General features: G+C 43.0%; 1 protein-coding gene across 1 annotated transcript in view; it reads left to right on the top strand.

The window, feature by feature from the left end:
* Positions 1-13,305, top strand: part of UST (uronyl 2-sulfotransferase) — a gene marked incomplete at its 5' end in the record, with an annotated part of 157,817 nt that extends 144,512 nt beyond the window's left edge. The window contains 3 exons of the mRNA XM_010707216.3: positions 3,891-4,170; positions 10,011-10,070; positions 10,563-13,305. Coding sequence (XP_010705518.3) covers positions 3,891-4,170; positions 10,011-10,070; positions 10,563-10,569 — 347 coding nt within the window. The remainder of the gene's footprint in view (positions 1-3,890; positions 4,171-10,010; positions 10,071-10,562) is intronic.
* Between the last annotated feature and the right edge of the window lie 371 nt (positions 13,306-13,676).

Genomic DNA, 13,676 nt, shown 5'->3' on the forward strand with positions numbered 1-13,676 from the left:
CATACATGCATGTAATTGCATACATCTGGGAACCCTCTATTTCATGCCTACTGCATTTGCAAAGCCCAGGCAGATTCAGCCCATGAGTGCACCAAGCTGCTTGCTTGTTCTGTTCTGGCAGTGCCAGCCCCAGGGGTGGCACGGAGCACCTGGCCACTGCCTGGCACAGCACCAGAAAGCCACCCCGTGGTTAGTCCTGCTCATGCCAGTCACCCCCCAGGAAAACAGCCCAGCGCCTTTCACCTTGTCATCGTTGGCAGCACTCCTGAGCCAAACACAAGTGCCCCTCTCTGCTGGAGGGAGCAGACACCAAAGGGAGCTGGGGCCTTCAGAAGTGGCTTTTCCCAGTTAGAGTCCTGGAGGGACCGTATAAATAAAGAGCTTTTTCCAGTGATGTAAAAGAAGTTTTCTGTAACAGAAATAACCTATGTAAAATAAAAATGCAGTTGGCAAGCGGTGTGAAGGCTTAGACTTAATAAATGAAATATTTAGTAGTGTATATTTGCTGCTGAGTTTATAAAGAAAACCAGACTGCAGAGCTGGTGGAAGCTGCCAACCAAACACCAGAATGAGGAATTTCTTGAAGTGCTAAATCATCATAAGATGGCTCTGGCCTTCTAACCCAAGCACAAACTGAGTACAGCAATCCTTCCTTTAGCATATTTGTCTAATACCCATCAACAACAACTTGAACAACTAATTAAGAATTTTAGAAGATGAGACTTTTTTTAGTCTTTTTCAATCTATGGGTATAGGTAGAAGAAACAAGCTCTTGAGGGGACCCAAGTGTTTTCACAAAAAAAAAAACAATTTCATCCCGTTCACTAGCTGCAAGTAAGGCTTTATATGTTAATGTCAGTCTTAAATGCAAAAATTTCATGAGTTTTCTTTTTTACTTCTTTTTTTACCTAGACAGCATATTAAAGATCACCTCTTAAGTCATTCTGAAATTTAATTTTTGTAAATTTTAATGATTTTACTCTTTTCTATCTAAAACTGTATAAATTGATAATCTCTGAACAGTCTGTAAGTATACAGCATGTATTGGCATTAGTAATGTAATTAAAGAACGAAGAATTACAGATAGTAGGTTATCTAATTATTTAGGTATATGAGTAGAGACAGAGATCTCAGTGTTAAAAATTAGAGAGTTTGGTGTAAAAGCACCATTTAATTACAGAACAGCATGTATTAATTGTTACAAACTAATGAAAACCATTTTTCCTTTAGAGAATAAATTAAAAGTACAAATGCAAAATAAAATTAATGTTTTAAATCATTTTTTTGTGACTCACAACAGCATAAAGTTTGGTAAGTTAGTCAACTATTCTCTTTTTTGTATCATATCCTTCCAGCATTACAAATTTCCCTGCTGTAATTGGTAAGTGAAAATGAGAGGAAAAAATACCTCTTTCAAATGCAACATTTTTCTTCTGCACCAAATGTGTTCACACAATAAAACCAAATGAAAAGCGGAATGTCCAGCCCAGCAGAACTTGCTGTCTTCTGTAGTATTATTAAATGAACAGCTTTCTGTTGCTTTTCTTTAGTTTTTCTCTACTCTGAAGTAGGAAAATGTGTGTCCGTTGTCTGAAAAATAGAATGTGTTTATAGGTGTAGACACCCTAAGCTATATGAGCATTAATCTTATAAAATGGAGAGGAAGAATTTCATGCTCACAAAGCTGTTCTCTACTTTTCATTGTACTTTTCCTGTGTAACCTGTACTTCCTGTCTGGAGATCATTGGTGCCATGCTCACTAGGCGGACAACTTGTATTTAGGGAGGAATAATTGCATGCACCAGTACAGGCTGGGGGATGATCTGCTGGAGAGGAGCTCTGCAGAGAGGGACCTGGGAGTCCTGGTTGACAACAGGTTGGCCATGAGCCAGCAGTGTGCCCTCGTGGCCAAAAAGGCCAATGGCATTCTGGGGTGCATTAAGAAGAGCGTGTCCAGCAGGTCGAGGGAGGTGATCCTCCCCCTCTACTCTGCCCTGGTAAGGCCTCATCTGGAGTACTGTGTCCAGTTCTGGGCTCCCCAGTACAAAAAAGACAGGGATCTCTTGGAAAGAGTCCAGCGGAGGGCCACAAAGATGGTGAAGGGCCTGGAGCATCTCCCCTATGAAGAAAGGCTAAGTGAACTGGGTCTGTTTAGCCTTGAGAAAAGACACTGAGAGGGGACCTGATCCAGGTCTATAAATATCTGAGGTGTGGCGGCCATAGCAGTGAGGCCAGTCTCTTTTCAGTGGTATGTGGAGACAGGACGAGGGGAAACGGACATAAGCTGCAGCATAGGAAGTTTCGCACGAATGTGCGTAAGAACTTCTTCACGGTGAGGGTGACGGAGCACTGGAACAGGCTGCCCAGGGAGGTTGTGGAGTCTCCTCTGGTGATATTCAAGACCTGCCTGGACGCCTACTTGTGCGACCTGGTGTAGGGAACCTGCTTTGGCAGGGGGGTTGCACTCGATGATCTCTGGAGGTCCCTTCCAATCCCTATGATTCTGTGATTCTGTGATTCTGTATTGCCTGTTGAGGTAAATAGTTCTGCCTTTGGTTAAATGCAAGCATTGCTCAACGACAACTAAAACTTCGGTGTGTTAGCAACACTTTTTTATCACAAATCCAAAAACATAGCACCACATCAGCTCCTTTTAAGAAAATAAACTCTATCCAGGCCAAAACCAATACACACTGGATCTGGTGCACATGGGAGCCTGAGGTTGGGCATGGTAAGCTTAGTCTGACCTACAGGTGTGTTTTGTTGACACTTCTGTTGTTGCTGAAATGGTGGCAGCTACTAGTGTATTTTCTTTTCTCTTTTCGATACCACTCAACATAGCAGAGTCTAGTCCAAAAAATGAAATGTTCTTTGTAGTTTGCTTTCTTGTTTTTTATTTACAAGTCTTAGTAGATAAATCCTCTTGAATTCCTCCAATGCTCAGAACTGCTTTTTCAATAAGAAGTATGTTTCTATTTCCATATCCCTTCACCAGTTAAGATCCTCAGTGACTAGAAAGGTGAGGGAGCAACTCCACAGACTGCCTGAGATCAGGGAGTTCTGGTTAGCAGCAAGGTGAACATGAGCTATCAGTGTCTTGGCACCCAGAGGGCCAACTGTACCCTGGGGTACAGCAGGGCTAGCACTGCCACTGAGTGAGGAAAGCAGTTGTCCCATGTGCTCTGTGCTGAGCAGCCTCACCTTGAGCACTGAGTGAGGGTATGGGTGTCACAGTTTAAGAAGGAATAAAACTTTTAGAGAGCGTCTAAAGAAAGCCTTAAAAAATGGTGAAGGGTCTGGAGACCAGGATGTGTGAGGAGCAACTGAAGTCCCTTGGTCTGTCTGGCCCAGAGCAGAGGAGCTGAGTCTTTATGGCAGTCTGCAACTCTTTGTGAGGGGAGCGGAGGGGCAGCTCTGAGCTCTGCTCTCTCTAACAGCAACAGGGCCCAAGGGAACAGCATGGAGCTGTGTCAGGGGAGGGGCAGCTGGGACTTAGGGATGGGTTCTGCACCAGAGGGTGGAGGACATGGAATGGGCTGCCGAGGGCAGTGGGTATGGTCCCAAGTGTTGGAGTTGAAGGAGCGTTTGGACTCTGCTCTCAGACATGGTTTGATTTTGGGTGGTCCTATGTGGAGCCCATGATCCTTGCGGGTCCCTTCCAATGCAGGATATTCAGTGATTCTCCCTGCTATTCCAAATGCTATGTGTGAACTAGCCATATTTAAACATCTAAGCCTAACTTCAAATCAATAAAAATATTTACATTATGAAGGAGGCAGATTGAGGTCATTTGTACTAGTAATGCAGTACGGCCATGCCTTAATGAAAGAAAAAAGTTTACATGTGGTCTCATTAATCAGTACCTGCCATGTTGTTTGTTTTCATTACAGAACATAGGAAACTTGGCAATCTGACTGTGACAGTGAAAAAGACCGTCCCCTCTCCAGAAGCAATACAGATTCTCTACCAACGTATGAGATACGAATATGAGTTTTATTACTATGTCAAAGAACAGTTCCACCTCCTAAAGCGCAAGTTTGGACTGAAGTCTCATATCAGGAAACCACGTCCCAGACCTGAGTTCTTCATTCCTTCTCCCCTGGAAACAGAGGAACCGATAGACGATGAGGAAGAAGATGACGAAAAGTGGCTAGAGGATATCTATAAAAGGTGATGGATGGAAGAGCTATCCTTTCTCTTCTGGTGATCCCTCAAGCTTTCTTAAGATTTTTTAATTATTATTAAAAGTAATTCTTTAAGAAACTGAGTTAATGCGCAGCAGCATTTAAAACAGAACAAAACGCAATGTTCCCATGTGTTGGGGCAATGGGGAGATACCTGGTTTTGTGGGTTTGAAGTTACCATACTGTGTTGGCTCCATAGATTTCTTGCTATAGGGTATTTCAAGAGAGAATTATCTGTTGTCTATCACAAAATAACTTTTGGAGTACACCACAGTCCTCTGGGCATCTGCAGAACATGAAATACATCACGCAGTATTGCGAAGTGGATTTTACAGATTCTCATCTCTCTCTTTCTCCAGAAGCAAGTCATCATTACATAATACTGTGGCATTATCTACCGGAAATGAGAAGGCAATGAGCCATTTGGGAAGAGTGCCTCTCTGCCCCAAGAGCACTGGTATTCATTCCAGTGATGCAGTCAGAGCCTTTGCCACACGTGTTCACATCTGAAGATAACAGGCTCAAAATTGGGTTAGATAATGGCTTCTGAATTTCTCAGTGTGGGAGGAGTGAGTCTACTATTCTGGCAAATTAATGTGAGTGGACATGAGGCACATGAGTTACAGAAGATAGATATTTTTGGTAAGCCCTTCTAATCATACAGTAAAAAAAGTCAGTGAACGGCAAGAATGGATGAAGAATTTGAAGAGTTGGAACAGGTGATGTAAACTGCAGTTTTATTTCTTGCAGCTAAGTACAATTCTATTAGACTCTGAAGGAAAAGATACAGTGCATGGTTTTTATGTTCAGGAAGAGTATTTGTAGATTTTTATCTTTATTATGGACCAGAAATCCAAAGAGATGTAGGAAAAAAAAGGTCATTCAGTTAAAAAAAAATTAAAAGAGATGGAGCTCTGATTAAGTATAAGCATTGTTTCTGTGGTCACAGAATTTAATTGTTCTTGTATGAAGCAGAGCACAGCTGCCCCTACAGGCATCTGCCTTTTGTATGGCTAGAAATAAAATTAATAGTAAGGATACACTCAACCTCTCTAGTTGAAATAGTTCAGAATTATAAAACAAAGAGAAGAAGAAGTTTTGTAAAATTGTCAGCTCAGCAATGCATTGTTGCGAGATGCACTGTGAAAGTCTGCCCTTGTTGGTCACTGCAACTAGTACTGTCAGACAGTAGGCTGGGATCAGAAATGGGAGTAGCTCTCACGTGCAGTGTCTTCAAGATAGGTGTCCTGGGGCTCCTGGTGATGAGCAGCTCAGAATCGACATCAATGGACAGAGCCCAGTAGTGCTAGGGCTTCTCAATGAGGCCTTAGTCTTTTATGCATGCTTTTGCTCAGAGGAAGCTAACCAATACAAGATAATAGCAATAAGCTCCTGTTCCAGAGCACAGGAAAGCAGCTCCTTGTCAGGATGAGTCCCATTCAGTAACACTTCAGGAGTAAGGCTGCTGTGCCTAACTCACTCGTGTCTTCTGAAACACCTGCTGGGCAATTTTGGCTGCTCTAGATTAGTGTGACTTCTGTCTGCAAGGTCACCCTTCAGTGTGAACTAAGAGGCAAAAGTTATCTTGTGATGGACGAGGCATATAAACTCAGGCTAAGCTCAGATGTGTTTTTTCAAGAGTTTCCTCTGCCACAATCCTGCTGAGAGCCAATACCAATTATGACCTGTTTCTATCACCAGTCAGTCTTTCTGTACGTACATACAGAGAACAAAAATAAAGAAGTGTAATCATGTTGAGAAAAGGTGTTTATTTACAGAAAATGCTACATAGAAAATTCTATTCTCATTAACATCCCAAGTTGGTGGTAGAAATATACTACCATAAGGGAGTACATTAAACAAAGCTGAAAGTGGCATGGATAACAACTAACCTATTAGCTAAAATATGAATCTGCTGCATTGTATATTTTAAGTGGTTTCTATGAAATTACATTGAAAGAGTAATGATGAGTTTACACACTGTGGAATTGTTATATCTTGGAAAGAAAAATTAATATTCTCGCCTCTCAGAAGTTCCATTTGACACTTTTTGCCAACGCTGTAACAGAGTAATCAGTCACTTAACACATTCCTGCAAGTTCACTGCCACTTACTGTTAAGTCTATTTTTATCTGTTTGTTTAATGACATCTTCAGCCATCACTACTTATAACCTAAATACAAAAAACTGTTAAACAATTTACTTGCTAGGTTTTAATGTTGTTGTATTTTTCATAACAATTAACCTGGCCTCTCCTCCTTGAATGGTACTTCATAAGTTTATCTGGCACACAGCATCTAAGATTCCTGATCCTACAGCTTACTTGTCTGTCATTAAACACATTTTACGTAATTGTTAAAAGGTACGTGTGAAGCTGGTTAATCTTTGACTTATTTATTGAAACTTTCCAACACATTCCAAATTTTAAGTTGCTCAGGAAGAAGTTGATTTAAAAGATTATATTTTGATCTGATTAATGTTTCTCTCTTCAAAGAAAAACATTGTTTTTAATCCTTTAGCCCACAACAGCTTTGTAGGAAGTGCCATGCATGTACTTGTAAATCTTTGTTGGGGGAAAAAGGTGGTTGCTTGACATTTATGAAAATAAGAAAATATATGTGTACTTCAGCTTAGCTATAAATGAAAGCAAGTATATTTTGGGATGAAATATTCCTTAACTTATTCACTACCATCTCCTGAAATATAAATAAGCCATATGACTCTATTTTTCAGTCCAGCGATGGTTAAAAATAAAACTTGTGCATTTCTTCTTAGCTCCATAGTCTGCTTGCTTACACTAGTTTCCTTGCCTTGGTGTACTGGCGGTGGGGACGTATGGAATGGCACCTGATGGAACAGGACTTTATGCAATGTAGTTTATTATCTAAAGGTTGGACTTTACAAATGAGGTTGGGGCTGGTTGTTCCTGGGTTATTTTCTGTGTCCAGACTCTCGGGAGGTGTGAGATTGAAAGCAAAATTATTTTACTCACCTGACATATATGCAGTAAGTTCCCCAAAATACCTTGTATCATCTGCTTTATAGCTACTAAGTAAGAAAGTCTTATGTAGAAAGAAAACGGCTTGATTCCCATACAGCATTGTAGTTGACATGGTATTTGATGGCCAGGCTGAAAAACCCCAAAAGTCCTAAGCAGTGCTATAATGCGAGTGAATATCAGCTCACTCACACTAAAGAGAGAATCAAACATTGTTAAAAAGCAGCATTCTGGAAAAAAATAAATTTTAGTTTTAAGTTTCAATTACGGTGACAAATTGTGCATTTTTTTCCTGTTTAGTTTACTTCTCTTCCACATATATTGTTCTGATGGTGTATGGCAAAATCAGAGTTATATAAAATGTTCTCTATTTATATGTAGAGAAGTACCTCAGCAGAACTCAATATACATGAAATTGCAAATATATTTGAGGTATTTCCATTTGTAAATGAGTCTTTACCACTGTACCTTCCTGATTAATTGTTTGAATGTTGTAAAATGCAATGGTGCACAGCATCATCAAAACAAAAAATTACAGATTTTAAACATTGGAGACCAAAACTGTGGATGTTAGCCTTTGAACTCTCCTTCTTTCCATATTTAATGCAATAAATAAAAATATTTAATATAATGGTACATTTTTTTACTAACAAAGGAAACCACACTGCATGCCAACTTGGATGCTCTTTATCAATCTAAAAAGCGTGGTCTGCCAAAGAATAGAACTCTCCATCTTATTAAAAAAATAAAGCTATGTAATTCACAGTTTAGGGTAATGGTGTTCTGATCTTTTCTTCCATTTTAAGAAAGGGAACATCTGTGACATTAGACCATTGCCTAAAACAACAGCAGCAACATTTTCAAGAGCGAGAAGACTGTAATACAATACCACAGCATTCTTTCTCTTTTATTTCTAAGGAATCGGCTTTTATTGCAAAGATTTGAGCAAACATACAAAACCTTGTCGATCTGTCTGTTTGCATGAGCCAAGACCAGAAGTAGAACTGAGTGTAACATAGAAGTTTCTATCAGCAGACTCGAATGGAAAATGTCTTACCAAGGTTCAGAAGTGCCTGCTTACCACTGGTAACGTTACTGGGACCACTTGCTGTGTTACACCACAGCATCTCTGGGGAGTGTTTGCAGAATCAGGCTCTGCTTAGGTGCACAGAAGTATGGTGTGAAGTGTGCAGGAAGACAGCTCAGTGAGAATGAGCCACTGGGTAAAAAATAAAATGCAAAGTGTTAGAAGTAGGTGGAGGGAATCTTATTTTGATGGTCAAAAGTTACATCTTAGTTCTTCAGCCAGCATAAACTAGCTGCTAATGTCTCTGTTGCAAGCGAAAAAATTTCTTATGATTTTTTGTCATTTTGTCCAGAAATTGCACTGCAGTGTGAAGTGAACTTCAAAGATAAGTTAAAAGCTTTTGGAAATAGGTGTGTGCTGTGGAATCACGAGCACACCATAGTGGTTTGTGTCATGGCAGTGGTGTGAGGGGCTGCACATGTCAGGAGCCTGGAGCGAGTTGGAAATGGGGGAGATTTTCTGCAAATAAGTATTTGGCCTTTCAGACACTATTCAATGGTAAGGTTTGACCAATGGTATATTTAGATGTGGATTTTGAGTATAAACATGTGGATTTCCTTTTCTGAGTGCATAAAGGAGGAATGCAAGTCTGTTTTTACATTTAACTGATTGTAGTCGAAGTTAGCTGTCATCGGCGGGTAAGTAATTACACTGGTGTCAGCCAGGCGTGGTAAGAGCGTGTTTTATTCAGACTTTCACCATCCTTCAGTTCCCATCCTTGTACCCAATGGGCAGAAGGGAGAATAGCGAAAAAAACCTGCTAGACTGTGGGATAATCTGTGCTGTGAAAAGCAGACATCAGCAGTAGATGGAGGCAGTGCTGTTCAGAGTTAAGAATAGCAATCTGAACGCTAGGATGATATAGAGCATCCAGCTGAATGTCACACAGCATGCTAACTGTCCTTATATATCTTGGGCAATCTGGAAAACTTGAGACCATGGCTTAAAATGAAATGCTTCTTCAGATGTGTTTGTATTCAGTTAGCATTCTTTTGGCTTTTTCTATTTATGTTCGGATTGCTACCTTACCTAAAAAGCTTGGCAGGGTATGAGCACATAATGTATACCTGTATCTGATGTGCAGGAGCCAACTCGATACAAAGTTTTTATCCTTCACCAAAACTCTCCAGGCTACTAGTAAGCTGAGTGAAATGAATGTGCGTCAGTGACGTGGTGCATCAAAGGAAAGCATGACTGCACTTTTCAAATGCCAGGACAACACAGGAGACTGTAGATAACATCAGGGCTCGTGGGAGTGTTGTTAGATAGCAAAGGCCAGTGGTATCTCTCAGTTTTGAACTCATGATTGTCTACAGTTCAGGTGCAGGAAAGATGTAGAGGCTGTTACAGTCTGTGCCAGATGCAAGAGCAAAAGTGCAGAACATGGCTTCCCATGGCACATGGAGATTTCTCCATTAGGAGCCTCCCGTCTAGCTTGTGTGGTGAGAAAGGAGGATCAACTGTATGGTTGCTGTTCTCTTCACTTATTCCCAAAAGAAGAAAAGATCTGTAAAATCACGCTGGAGAGGTTTGCTGGAGAAGTAACAGTGAGGCATCTATGCATCCACGAAGAGCTGCAAGCCTTTCCTGTTTTACATTCTCCATTTGTTTTGTGTTTGAACAAACAATAGATCTTGTTAGCATATTTCCCAAAGACTGTCTGTGTAAGGTATTTCTGCATGAACCGTATGGTCTGAGCATCTTGGAAAATGATTAACATCTTTATCCTTTTGATCCACAGTGTAGGTAAAGAAGTGCTGTTATCCCCATTTCATACACTGGGAATGGATACAGCCAGTGGGTAAGTGATATTCCCAACACTGCACAGGAAAGTTGTGAAGAAAACACCGATGATAATTTAGTCAAGTGTCTTAGCTCTTGAACCTTCTTTCTGTCTAACATAGGTCCAAGATTTCAGAAGTACCATGGAATTTTTTAGTTTACTTATCTTTTCCCTAAAACTTGCAAAATTCTCAGTTAACAACCTAAATATGAAAGACTTTTCATCTGTTAAGCAAATATTTATGTCCTTTTGGGACAATTGCAATTTCTAATCTTACATATTTGATTACACAACAGATAGCTGCAGAAATGGCGTGTCTGTATGTTAGCTTTATGGTTGCAAAAGGTGATGCTGTGGTGATAAGAAGAGATACAAGAAAGGATGGGTGATGAATTTACATCTGGTGGTGTTAGTCATTTGTCAGGATATGGTCACTTCTTCTCCTGAAAAGTCAACAAATCTGTTTGCGTACATAGTCTAAATTGTTTCTTTTCCTCCTATTTCCAACAGTGCTTAGAAGCCCAGGAGATGAAGCGATGCCTTTCCATTCATCCACTAACACCAGCATGGAGTGAGATGACAGGCCCCACTCTGCTCCCCACACTGCTGGCTTGGTGTGGGGCACTGCAGGCCCAACAGCCTCCAGGCAGAGTGCAGGCCACGTGCCTCCCTGCTGACAGCCCTGACACTTGTCCCTTGTCTCGCCCAGCCTTGTTGCTGTGTCTCGGCAGTGGGCTCTGTGGAAGTTTTCCTTGTGTCTTCTGTGAGCACCTTCAGGATGAGTGAACAAGCACAGATGTAATCCCCCTTCCTCTGAAGAGTGCTTTGTGAAGCTGTGCTCTGGCCTATGGTACTGGGGCAAAGATGCTGAGGTGAAGCCCATTCTGGAGGTGTCACCTTGACCTCTGCTCCAGATCCAGTTTCTGCACTGAGTACTGGAGCCAGCCATAGCCTGCTTCTGTAGAAATAACTGAGGCTTAGCCATGTCAAATCTGTCCCCTCTGGCTTGGGGCAGGAGGTTGAAATGTGCTGGCAGGTGAGAGCACCAGGGTGCAAACAGGTCTCGGCAGCACTAGCCCTCAGATGAGAGCACAGACTGGGTGTCAGCAGCAGCCCTGAAAGCTGGTGTCTGGGGAGAGTGAGAGACCAGAGCCACTTTCTCAGTTGTAGCTTTCTGGTGGGTATTTCTGCCAAATCTCCTTTGGACAACTTTCTGTTGGAAATGTCAGCACTTACTGTGGGAAAAACCTTTCTTCCTGCACTTTTTGGGATGAAAAACTGGCAAGCAGGGCCCAGCAGCACCTCTATTTTAGGGAGGCAGGGGCACTGGGGAGGAGCAAGGCAGCACGGGGTCTGCTGCATGGGGCTGGGCTCCAGGCTGTCCCTCACACAAGGCTGTGCTGATGGAGGACAGCACGGCTCTTCACAATGGGGTCTCTTGTCCAGAAACTCCGTTGTGAAAGCTGCCTGAATTCTCCACATAGCTGAAGCTTCCCAGCAGGTTTTGCCCCCAAGAGCATGATGTGGCCCATCGGTGCTGGCTGGAAACTGGGTTTTTGAGCGGCTCCACAATCCCACCCTTGTCAGTCACGCCACTTTGGTCTGTGCATGGGGCTCTTTGTGATAAATCTCACTGGAATTTGGAAACTGTTCAGCAAATTTGACCTCTGCTTTGTTTTATAAATATCACAGTGTCAAACAGCATCATGCATGCCTTATCACTCAAAAACTGGGAGAAGGGGATGGAATTATGATGTAGTCAGCTCTGATTTTCCAAAACAGTGCCTTTGAGTCAAAGGAAAAGTTTTGGGCTTCTCAGAGACAGAAGTAAATGACCTCTCTGCCTGGGGAAAGGGGACTCTTCTGTAACCTGCTCTGACCTCACACGTGCACGTACCATCATCACCTCAAAGGAACCTAAGGTGTTTTTGTGCGATGGCAGCCAGCTCTTGTGAGGAAGATGGTGTGAGAACTGCCCTATTTCTCTGTTCTCACCACAGGAAGGGGAACAGAGGTAGCAGCAAATCCTTGTCCAAGGCCAGCTCTAATCGAAGCTAAGAACTTCTAACTGCTTTGCAAAACAGACAGAAAAGTATGAAGTAGATAGAAAAGCCTACGAGATAATCCAGAAAGTCCAGGGGGAGGGTGAACAGGGAAAATCCATCTAGCCAGTCAGCGATTTTTAGGAGAGCTTCATCCTTTGCTAAGGTGAACAAGGTCAGGCCCTTTCTTCCCTAAAAAAAAATGCACGTGGTCCTGTGGTGTCCCCTCCCCAGGCTGCGGCGTGAGTAAGTTGCAGTGTTGGTCATAGCACTGTCCCTGGTGCAGACAAGCACACAGAAGCACGGCTGCCTTGGGAGCCCCACACAGCTGGCAGCCCAGCCGGCTGCTGAATCGCTGTGTGGCCTGGCCTAATTGCTTAAAGCTTTCCTCCTCTCCCTTGCTGTGAGAGCTGGAGCAGAGTATTTATCTACACTGAAAAACTTTATGGGAATTGGTGCAGTTTTGTAGAATTCCTGAATGACGTGGATCACAATAGCTGTGGCAGAGCCAGGCTTCATGGGCTCAGATGTTTGTGATGGTTGTCTTATTCTCACACGGCCTGTGAAACCAGGGCCTCTTTGATTCAAAGAGAGCGGAGAGCTTGTCCCTCTGCTCCCACCCATGCCAGCAACACTGTACCCATTGCACCCACTGTGCCCCAAACTTCCATCCAGCATGTGAAAGGAGCCAAAAGATGCCTTTTTATGTGGAGGGATCAATGCAGGCTAATCTATGGGAGCCTCGTGCTGAGGACCAGGCTGTATGCCTTGGTGTCTGGAGTGTTGTCAGCACTTCCGTCCTCCCTCCCCTCTAGTTCAGTGTAGATGAAACAAGCTCCTATATAAAAAAACAAACAAGCAAGCCTTACAATACCAAAGCATCCCTTATTTTTCCAAAAGTTGTTAGCCCAGTGAGTCAAAACATATTGCTCCCGTTCCTGTTTGCATTTCTCGAGAGGAGAACTGACAGAGAAATGGTGTGGATGAGCCTTGAAAAATGCTCTGGGTATCTGACCTTTGGGGAAGCACTGCATGGCTTGCTGGGACTCCTGGCTGGAGGGGTTTGTGATGGATGCTGTTGTCTGGCTGGAGGCAAAGAAGACCAAGCAGAGGTGCCACCACAACAGGGCACGACAGTCTGGAGAACTCAGGTGGAGCAGGAGCAGGCTGGAAGGCCCCTGTGTAGCACTGTGGTTAGGCAGCCAGCGCATGGTGGGAGGTAGTAATAGCGGGGCACAGAGGACAAATGCTCTCTATCCAGGTGCTGAGGGACTGGGCAGCCATAGCAGAGCTCACAGTAAGCAGCCACAGCCACCAGCACTGCTGTAGGCACACTTCTTGCAAATTCTTAGCAGTGGGTCCAGGTGATGCTGCTTAAAGCCTCATTGGCTTTCAGGTGATGGAGCCAACCCGAGGGCTGCTGAGCAGCCTCTGAAATCAGCGCAGAGCTCGTGCTCCACAAAAACATATGCCGAGCTTTCAAAGAATGCACCTGTTTATAATACCTCTCCGCAGCCTGCGGGAATGGGAAAAGGCGAAAAAAGTGCTCTCATCTCCGGAGGCGGATGTCACCCCTGGCAGG

Source organism: Meleagris gallopavo, chromosome 2 (assembly GCF_000146605.3).
Source record: "Meleagris gallopavo isolate NT-WF06-2002-E0010 breed Aviagen turkey brand Nicholas breeding stock chromosome 2, Turkey_5.1, whole genome shotgun sequence".
In the NCBI taxonomy this organism is placed as follows: domain Eukaryota; kingdom Metazoa; phylum Chordata; class Aves; order Galliformes; family Phasianidae; genus Meleagris; species Meleagris gallopavo.